Below are 10,895 nucleotides of genomic sequence, written 5' to 3'. Positions count from 1 at the left end.
GGGGGGGGGGGGGGGAAGGGGAAGTGAGAGAGAATCCCTGATAGTGCAGAGCCTGATTAAGGGACTCAAACCTGCGAACTGGGAGATCATGACCTGAGCTTAATATGAAATTTGGACACTTAACCGACTGAGCCACCCAGGTGCCCTAGTATCTGTAGTTTTAATATTTTTTAAAAAATTTAAATCTCAGTGTTTTTTTCTAGTGGCCACACCAATTTATGTTACCACCAATAGAGCGTGAGTGTTCCCTTTTCTTCACATCCTCACCAACACTTACTTCTTGTCTTTGTGCTAATAATCATTCTGACCTAAGATGACCACTTGCTGAGGTTTTGGTTTGCATTTCCTTGATGATGAGTGATGTTGAGTATCTCCTCAGGTATGTATTCTTTTGGAAAATACCTATTCAGGTCTTTGCCCATTTTTTAATTGGATTGTTCTTTTGATATGGAGTTGTAGGAGGTGGTTATATATTTGGATGTTAAGCCCTTACCAGTTTTATCATTTGTGATTATTTTCTCCTTTCCATTATGTGGCCTTCTTCCTTTGTTCATGGTGTCCTATGCCATGCAAGAAGGCTTTAATTTGATGTCCCGTATGTTTTTTTTTTTCTTTTGATGTCCTTGCCTAGGGAAATAGGTCCCCCAAAATATTGTGAAACCAATGTCAAAGAGCTTACTTCCCATATTTTTTTTTCTATGAGTTTTACAGTTTCAATTCTTAAATTTAAACCCTTCATCCATTCTGAGTTTATTTTTGCATCTGAGATAAGTGGTACACTTTTATTCTTTGCATTTAAGCTGTCTAGTTGTCCCCCAACCATTTTTTGATGAGATGGTTTCTTCCTTTTTGTAGATGTTTGCCTCTTTGCTGTCGATTAATTGACCATATAAGTGTGGTTTTATTTCTGGGCTCTCTTTTCTGTTCCATTGATCTATGTATCTGTTTTTGTGCCACCACCATACTGTTTTAATTACCGTAACTTTGTAGTATAGTCTGAAGTCCAGGAACAGGATACCCCTGCTGTGTTTCTCTTTCTGAAGATGGCTTTGGCTCTTTGGAGTCATTTGTGGTTGTATATAAATTTTGGAATTGTTTATTCAAGTTATGCTTTTAAAATGCCATGGATAATGTGATAGGGATTGTATTGAATCTATAGAACATTTAAACAGTATTCTTCTAATCTGTAAGTATGATAGATCTTTCCCTTTCTCTTGTGTCCGTCATCAATTTCTCTCATCAGTGTGTTAAGAGTTTCAGAATACTGGTCTTTCACTTTCGTGGTTAAATTTATTCCTAGGTATTTTTTTTGATACAATTATAAATGGAATTGTTTTCTTAATATTTCTTACTGATAGTTCACATGTAGTTCATGTGTATAGAAATGGAGCCTATTTCTGTGTATTAATTTTGTAATTAATACTTAACTCCTTTATTCCACTAGTTTTTCGATAGTGGCTTGAGGGTTTTTCTACATAGAGTATCATGTCATCTGTAAATGGTGATGGCTTTTCTTCTGGCTTTTCAACATGGATGCCTTTGTTTCTTGTCTGGCCGCTGTGACTAGAACTTCCAATAACATGTTGAATAGAAGTGGCAAGAGTAGGTATTTTTAATTCTGATCTTAAAAGTAAAGTTTTCAGCTTTTTATCGTTGAGATGATGTTAGCTCTAGGTTTATCACAGGTGGCCTTCAGGAAGTGGTGGTATGTTCCCTCCTCACCCATGATGCTGAGACGTTTTATCAAAAGTGGATGTTATATTGTAATATCCTTTTTCTGTGTTTATTGGGATGATCATAAAATGTCCTTCATTTTGTTAATGTGGTATGTATCATGTTGATCCTGAACCATCCTTGCATGCCTGGAATAAGTCCATCTTGATCATGGTGTATGATCCTTTTGATGTGTTCTTGAATTTGGTCTGCTAATGTTTTGCTGAGGATTTCTGTATCTACAGTCATCAGAGATACCGGCCTACACTTTCTTATTTTGGAGTATGTTGGTCAGATTGGGGTATCAGAGTAATCATACAATAAGCTTGGGAGCATTATTTCCCCTTCCTCTGTTTTTAGATAGAGATGGGGTCTTTTAGTGTCTAGGTTGTTGAGCCTCAAAACATTCTAAAAATTTTTTTTCTCGGATTTTAAAAAAAATTTTGAAGAATACACAGTTGTTGCATTGTAATTTAGTATATGGAATGGCAAAATTCCCACTTTATCTAAAGAGGTCAGCAGATTAAAAAAAAATGTGGTTTCCTCCCAAACCTATTCAGATTATGCTTTACTGTTTTGGAAGAGTATTCTTATTTTTTAATTACCACTTTTACCCTCTTACCTCAGCACTTCCTCATAAACGTTACTCGTTTATAACTGCAATTTATACAAAAAGTAATCTATTTAGTTAATTTTCACCTCTAACCTAGTCTTAATATTCTCTCCCATATTGTTTTCTATTTTATCCCTTAATTCTTTATCTTGGATTCTACTTTATAAATCTGGGCATATATGAAAAAGTCAACATTAAATTTAATATCCCCTTTCTGAATCAAAATCAAGTGCCCTTCATTCCTTATATTTTTTAAGCCTAGAAAATTTTCCAAGTAAGTTTGTTGCTACAAGAATTACTAAATGAAGTGTGTGAAGAAGTTTGGATATTTGAGGTCTTTGTTTCTTAGTGTAGGCATTATTCCTACGAATTTACTCTTAGAGCTGCTTTGGCTTCATTCCATAAGTTTCTGTGTGTTGTGTTTCCATTTTCAGTGTCTGAAGAAAATTTTTATTTTCCCCTTTAATTTTCTCTGTCTCCTGTTTTCCTTCTTTATTCTGTCTGGATGATCTCTCCGCTGTTGAGAGGTGGGTATAAAAGCCCCAATTACTGTATTACTGTTTTTCTTAAGCTCTTGGTTTTTGCTTCATATATTTAGGGGTTCTGATATTGAGTGCATAGTTACATTTGTTACATCTTCTCAGTGGATTGATCCATTTATCATTATATAATGCTCTTCGTCTCTTATTATTATAGTCATTCTTAAAGTCTATTTTGTTTGATAGAAGTAGAGGTTCCCTGCTTTTTTATTTGCTTTTGTTTTTGGTTACCATTTGCTTGTCTTTAAGGCTATAGTGAGTCTCTTGTAGGCAACATATCATTGGATTTTGTTAAATTTTTTTTCCCATACAGTCATTCTTTGTATTTTGGAGAATTTAATCCATTTAGGTTTTAAAGTAATTATTGATAGGTAAGGACTTATTATTGCCATTCTGTTGTTTGTTTTCTGAGTGTTTTGATTCATTGTTCATTGTTTCATATCCTTTCATTTTGTGTTTTGATGTCTTTTGGTACAGATATGCTTTGAATTGTGTGTAATGTTGTTTTGTGTAATTTGTTTTTCCTTTGAAGTTACCATGAGGCTTACATATATCATATGAACATTGTAACATGCTATCTTAAACTGAAGGCTTAACTTGAATCGCATTCTTAAACTTTATGCTTTTCCCACCTCCGGATTTGGTAATTGATATTATAGTTTGCATATCTTTAAATATTTGGTACCCAGTAACAGAATCATACAGATAGTTATTTTTACTATGTTTTAAAACTAAAAGTCTAATTGCATTATGTACCACCCTCCCATGTGTCAGAATAAAACTTTGATTATATGTTTACCATTACCAGTGAGCTTTATGCTACTTCTTTATATTTTTCTGATGTTAACTGCATTTTTTTGATTTCCACTTGAAGAACCCCCATAACATTTCTGGTAAGGCAGGTGTAGTGGTGATGAGCTCCCTCAGCTTTTATTGATTCAGTAAAGTCTTCACCTCTCTATTGCTGACAAACGGCTTGGCTGGGTGTAGAATTCTTGGTTGAGTTTTCTCTTTCAATACATTGAATATATCATCCCATTTTGTCCTGGACTGGAACATTTCTCTTGAGAAATCGAGTCTTTTGGGAGGTCCCCTTGCATGTAACTTTCTTCTTTTGTTCTTGCTAGCTTCAAAATTATTTATCTTTGACTTGTCACAACTCAATGATAATGTGTCTCTTTGCAGCCCTCTTCAAACTCCAACTATTCTCAGTCCTTTGGGTCTTAGGTATCTGGATTTCTTATTCTCTCCTCAGGTTTTGGGAAGTTTTCAGTCATTTTTGATTTAAATCTACTTTGCCACTTACTCTTTCTCTTCTCCTTCCGGAATTCCCAAGAAGTGGATATTGTTACATCTGATGGTGTCCTCTTAGTAGTAGGCTTCTTTAATTAATTTTTATTCTTTTTTCCCCCTCTGCATAATTTCAGATATTCTCTCTTCTAAGTGATTATTTCTTCTGCATGATCAAATCTATTTTTGAAGCTCTTTTTTGAATTCTTCAGTTCAGTCATTATAGTTTTCAGCTCTAGGAATTCTATTTGGGTTTTTTGTTGATGGTTTTTCCGAGTGGAACATCTCAGTTTGTGCATGCATGGTTTTTCAAACTTCCCTGAGGTATATGTGTGTTTACAGTTCACTAAAACATTTTTAAAAACATTATTCTGAGTTTGTGTCTAATATTTGAGAGCTCTCCATTTCTTTAGGGTCACTTACTGGAGCATTGTTTTCTTTGGTACTTCTTGCTCTTATTTTTTAATGATCCTGAATTCTTTATGTTGGTATTTGCACATTTAAATAAGTACTTTCTCTTCTCTACTTTATAGACTTGATTAGGCAAAGACAGTTCTATGCCAGTAAGTTAAGTATGGCTGGAAGTATCTGCAAGGAGAATGCTTGGGCTAGTGAGACTTTCTTTCAGGGTCTAATTTGGGCTGAGGCCACTGCCCAAGCTCTGGGCTGGGGTGGGAGGTGGGGTGTGGCTCTGAGAACGATTGGGTTGAACTGATGGTTTGATTCCTTGCCCAAGTGCAGTGGTAGGATGGGCCCCACAATTTGCCTGGGTTCTCTGGTCAGGTATAGTAGATGGTTGGGACTGGTTACTATACTCAGCAGCTGGGGAGAGTATGAATTAGCTTCCATGCCCTGGCGGGGCAGCAGGGCCGGACCCAGGACATGCATGGTTCATTGACTGGGGACTGAATCAGGCAAGAGTGTACAATGTATTTCCTGTCCAAACAAAGCCACTGGTTTTGCTCTTGATAAATGAATAAAGTCACGAGCTTTCTGAGAGACCACCCATCTTCCCATGTGCTCTGGCGAACTTCTCTGGGAAGGCAGGCTGAGGCTTTATTCAGAATTGGGTGAGGCTATGAATTAGTTTCTCTGTCAGAGCACAGTGGGCGAACCAGCTCCAAGGTGGGTAAGGCTCTTCATTTATATAATCTTCAGCCATTCCGAGCCTCAATTTCCTTACCCGAACAGGGTGACTAGCCTTGTTCCACAGACATTAGCTCTGCCTTCCAGATTCTCCTGCTCAAGCACTGATATGCAACTTAGCTTTCTAGTGTTTGTGCCTGGCTTTCTGGCGTGGTGGTGGTGGAAGTTTTTACTTAATGGTGAGTGGGCTATGAATTAACTCCTCTGCCTGGGCCACCCGGCACAGACTGTACTTTGTGGGTGCTCAGCTGTCTGCCACGCTCTGTGCACCAGCACTGCCAGGCCCTGCAGCTGCCAGGGGCTCCTGCCGGGCCTTCGGGGTCAGATGGGGCTAAGAGGAGTTATCTAAGCAGAGGGCTGGGCTCTGATTCGGTTCCCCTGCCTGCGTGGGTGCAGACCAGGATCCATGGCTGGCGAGGCCGCCCATTCTAGGACTGAAAGCAGGCAGACCTGCACCCTGCTGAGTTCCCTGGTCAGACTGTGCCACATACTTGGTTCCGCAGGTGAGCAAGGCCACCGGTGGGGACCACTGCTTGGGTCCTGCTGGTCGGAAGTGGGCTGGCCGAGATGGTGGTGCTGCCTGTTGGAAGCCCCTGCTTACCTTTCCGTCATCATCAGATTCAGTGTGGTCAAGTCCTGCAGATTGGGCCGCAAACCTAGGAGTCAAGACTAGGGTAGGGGGTCCCAAGAGGCAACCCATAATCCCGGGGATGAGAGCTGGATGTCCGCCCTGGGATCTCTGCCCCGTGGGGGGACCAGAGGCTCAGGGAGGATTTCTCAGGATGGTGCTGTGCCAGCCCAGGAGGTCGCTGCTCCTCCTGCCCTTCTCGTGCATTCGTCGTCGTCTGTGGGGGCGGAGGGGGCGCGTCAGCCTCACTACCTTGCTGTAATTCTCTCAGTGGCATCTTGTCTGTGAATAGCTGTGAATTCTCCTCAGAGGAACAGTGAAATCAGGAACGACCTGTGCTGCTATCTTGGTGACGTCATTCTCTAAAATAACATCGGACATTACGAATGCGTCAGGGACAGTATCATAGCAGTGGTTCTCAAAGTGTGGCCCCTGGAGCAGGACGACTCAAAATATTGAACAATATTTTGAAACGGTATGTGGTTAGTACTTTGCCTGAAGACTAGTTAGACATTAAGAATTATTTCTGGCTCTAATCCTAAAAATGATACTCAGATGTGGGCCTACTGTCTGGATTGTTAGTTTTGGGAGAATACTCAGTCACCACAGATACATTCTCATACCTGCAGGGAAGCTCCAAGTAGCACTTGAAACTAAAATGAAAAACTATGGAGCATAAAGAGTGTTTCTTAAGCATAATGTAGAATTAAAAGCATGCCAGGGCAAAGTCTCAAGTTATTGTTTCAACTAAGCTGAATCCGACAAACGTTTATAAGATGAGCTGTGCACCCACTTGGTGAAGCAAATACACAGGATGCTTAGAGAGAAGGGTTTGGTGACACCCTCCATGGACTCCAGTCTCTGTAACTCACTTGCTGGGGTGACACTCCTGAAACAGCCAATTCCGCTTCGCTTTGCTCACCTATAAAAATAACTTTCTACTGCACTCCCTGACCAGCAGTGCGCATTCATCACAAAACTGTCCGTTCCCCGTTTTCTTACTGCTTTAAATTCTTCACAGGTGTTCACATTAAAGAGAATTTTAAAGATTTCCTTTATGTGTAAATTTAAAAATCTTGTTAACAGGCTTTGGTCACTGTTTGTTTCTCTTGCCCAAACTCCTCCTCCAGTGGATTCTGGACCAGTACACATTTAACAGGACCTCTCCGGCTTCCGGATCGGTGCTTTTCCAGTCTACTGTAAACCAGCCTGTTTTCCTTTGGCAAACAAACAAAACACCCAAATGAACATTTCATTGTCTTTTGTAAAGTATGTCTTTCCCTACCAAGCCAAAACAAAACTCTCTGCCCAGAGAACATAGGCTCAGAATAGCAACTAGAGTAACAAGATGGTTGTTTTGTTTTGAAAGAAGGTATTTGTGGAGGTTAAGGGTAAGTTAACTCCGTACTTGAGATCTCCTCAGGAATGCAGGTCATCACTTCTTGTTCATCACCTCTATTTCCAGAATATTCTCTCCCCTTAATAGGTTCTCTGAACTTGAAATTAGCAATTCTAGTGTATTCCAATGTTGCCACTGCATTTGGAAGATGTGTTTTAAGTTGCTACCATATAAGAATTCTTGACAGCCAGTAGCTAGTTGAGGCAAAGGAATGTAGATCTTCCTAATAGAACGTTAATATAACTTAGCATTTAAAAAAAATGACTATACAACTTTCGGAAATAAATTGAGGTATTATTTATTTGTGACATATTTACATACTTACAAAACTGTTTTTATCCAATACGTAATCCTGCATAGTATCTTAAGATGGAATGTCATATTCTGGGAGTAAAAATCCAAGTTTCTAAATAATTTATACATAAACCCAAAATCTTTTGGGTCACAAAATAACAATTTGGCTTCAGAGAACACACACACCTGTTTCGGGTTGTTTTGTAGTTCAGGAACAAAGTAAATTCAACAACACATTAAAGTAATTTAGTTGACCCTGAGTATATCACAAATTTGCATAATTTTTGAATACATGCATATACTACTTTCCTTAAACTTCCCATTACACTACCATTTGGCTATATATTCAGCCATCTGATTTTCTACCTCATTAATCCGTAAGATACAAAGGAACGAAGCCGTGGAAGGAGTGAAGAGCCCAGGAGGTAAAGAGGAGGACGGCCTGAAGCCTTCCATCCGGAAGCCTGTGGCGCGGCTCAGGGCCCGGGGTTACGGGTCACCCTTATCCAGGGGGAGGCTCTTGAACTGAACCTTCTGAGAACCGGCTGTCACCTGAGGTTCCAGGACTCTCCCTGCATTTTTCCTGTTGTCTTTGACACATGTCATTAGAACAAAAAAGTGGACAAGCTGCGAAGATTCCGTAAATAGTTCCTGGAGCACTTGAGAAGAAGAAACTATCACCAGAACAGTGGTCAAGAGCCGTGTTCAAGTCTGGCTTGCCTGCGAAGCTAGAGGGACAAAAAAGCAGAGCCGCTGGTCTGTCTAAAAATCAAGAGTGCTGGCGCCCGCGGGGACCGAGCGGGAGGAGCAGGGCGCACGGAGCGCTGGGTGACAACGACCCGCGTCTCCCGCCCGCGGCACCGCGTCACTGGCGGCAGCTGCCGGGGCGCGAGCAACAGCAGTGAGACCGAGAAAACGGAGCGTGTGCAGGTGCCTCTCACGGGAACTGTGGGCCAAGAAACGAACGAATCGGGGGCCGAACCGCCTCCCGGGCTGCCGTCCCCCCGCGCTGCCCCCGGCAGAGCACCCGGCCGTGGCCCCCGCAGCAGAGCTGGCTCACTTGAGGACTCTGGGAAAACTGTCATCTGAGGGATGTCCCTTGTTGTGTTTCTTTGAAAGCAGCCCTTAGAAAAGAAAACATTTGAGACTTGGTGAAATAAAAAGACGACGACATTCCTTAGGATCTATAAAACTCCCCGAAACGGGGAAAAGTGGCAGAAATACTGTGCGGGCATCCTTCATCCCTTCTTGTGTTTTGTCCTCAAGCCAAGGCCACGGTAAGAGATGTAAGAGCAGCTTTTTAAAAATAAACAATAAAAGTACATGGTAGAGAAAAGCTCTTTTTTTTTTATTAACAAGATGGAGGAAACACAGATAAACTGTTCCACAAAGAGCAATAAGAGAAAACCGTTCGATCCCTATTAAGCCACAGCAACTGCTGACAGGTCTTTTCTCACTCTCATTATTTTTAATGACAAGCCTCAATTTCACCAAACCATAGTGAAATTAATGCTTCTCATCCTCAGGTAAAACAGAGCAAAAATGAATTAAGTACTCAAAATAATGCAAAGAAGCCAGTACATGCACGGACAGTGCAGGGAAAAGCTCTGACACCCTTTATGAGATGGTGCTAATTCTGGTCCATCTACAGAATTGTATAGATGAGTAAATAAAAATCAAATAACACCTATGTAAGAAATTATCTCCAAAAAATTATATGAACTTGCAATATATAGAGTTCAAAAGTGTAAGACAAACTATTTAAATTTTGATTTATATAAATTCAAAAACGGTAAAATATATTATTTGGGAGAAAAAGAAGCTTTCACTAAATATAAACACAATGGACTAGATAAACCAGATTGAATATTAAATAGTTTCATTGAAAACTTTCATAAAGAGTAAAGGCAAAATGGCACCAGGTTAAAAAAGCAGTGTTTAAGGCAAACTAAATATTAAGTAACATTAATTAAAGTAAGAGGCATACAATTCCATAAATAACAAAGTAGTTCCTCTGAACAATTTCTCTACGACAACTGAGAAAATAGGAGTGGAAGGAGAAATCATAGCTGACTTCAGAGTTTACTTGGAAATACTGAATAGTATTAGATGAAAATCACCCAATGCTTACAATTTAAAATATACTTGAATCAATGCCACTTAGCCGTCATACAGTCAAGGCAAACAAAACCGATCACTCCAACGTTTCAGAGTATAAATCTGTGAAAGACCAAAACTTACTTAGAAATAAATTTTTTTTAGACTATATATGTATGTACATGATAACAGTAACAAAATTATCAGCTTCATTATTTTGGCCCATGTGAAAAATATGCACAGAAATGCACACCATCTCCCTGCAAGAAGGTGTCTGAGGGTCAGCTGTGAGCACGCAGCTCGGCATCTGACCTGAGATCACCTGCACACACAGCGCCAAAAACTAACAAGATTAATCTGGAAAGAAACAATGACATGCTCTTTAATGAGTTATGTCTTTTTAAACAACGAAAAAAATCAAGTACATATCATTAAGTTAAATGTAGTAGGCACATGAATTTGCACCTTATAAATTTGGTATATCAAAGTGTCCTATAAAAATATTTATTATAGATTTTTTTTTAAGAACGGTGGTACACGAAATGACAAGATCACAGAAAGGATCTGTTTCTTTTCATCTATTGGAATGACCCCGCACTTTTCTAGAAAAGAACACCCCACCCCACAGGCAAACTACCAAGACTGCTGCATTCACTGAAGCTGTCCCCCTAGGGGAGGTACAAGGTCTAAGTACCGCCAAGCTCCAAGCGCAGGAGTCTCTGTGCCCGGGGAGAGCGCTCGCTCACACGGTCCTGGGCGGCAGGCGCTGTCTGTACATGCCAGCAAGGGCTTTGGCGGCACTGTAGATCATCTGTCGCCGAGACATGCCGGTGAACGTCCTGTGCCAGTCAGTCCGGGTGACGTTTACTAAGCTCTTTTCCAGGACTTCACCCACCGTCACCAAAAGTCCTGACCATCTCAAATGGTAGTCTTGGGGAGTGAGACTTTGCGCCTGTGGGAAAAGGAAATTTATAATACATTTTAAAAACGAATGGACCTAGCCATAAGTGACATTCCAAAGTCTCTCCGGTTACTTTTAATACTGAGGATGACAAACTCTGAGAAGCTGTGTGAGCAACTACAGGAAGTGACAAGGCTACAGAAGAATCTACAACAATGCTGCACACGCCTTCTGTGTTTACTATCCACGGTACGCCGTTCTCTTGTTCAAATGTC

The 10,895-nt window shown here is 40.4% G+C and overlaps 1 protein-coding gene across 1 annotated transcript in view; it reads right to left on the bottom strand.

Moving 5' to 3' along the window:
* Positions 1-7,610: 7,610 nt before the first annotated feature.
* PRRC1 (proline rich coiled-coil 1) overlaps positions 7,611-10,895 on the bottom strand; it is a 36,892-nt gene continuing 33,607 nt past the window's right edge. The window contains exon 9 of the mRNA XM_029941831.1: positions 7,611-10,671. Within this exon, the coding sequence (XP_029797691.1) occupies positions 10,462-10,671 (210 nt within the window). The 3' untranslated portion in view covers positions 7,611-10,461. The remainder of the gene's footprint in view (positions 10,672-10,895) is intronic.

The sequence above is a fragment of the Suricata suricatta genome, chromosome 6, assembly GCF_006229205.1.
Source record: "Suricata suricatta isolate VVHF042 chromosome 6, meerkat_22Aug2017_6uvM2_HiC, whole genome shotgun sequence".
Classification (NCBI taxonomy): domain Eukaryota; kingdom Metazoa; phylum Chordata; class Mammalia; order Carnivora; family Herpestidae; genus Suricata; species Suricata suricatta.
Note: the sequence above shows the minus strand (reverse complement) of the source record. Positions and strands in the feature narration are given on the sequence as shown.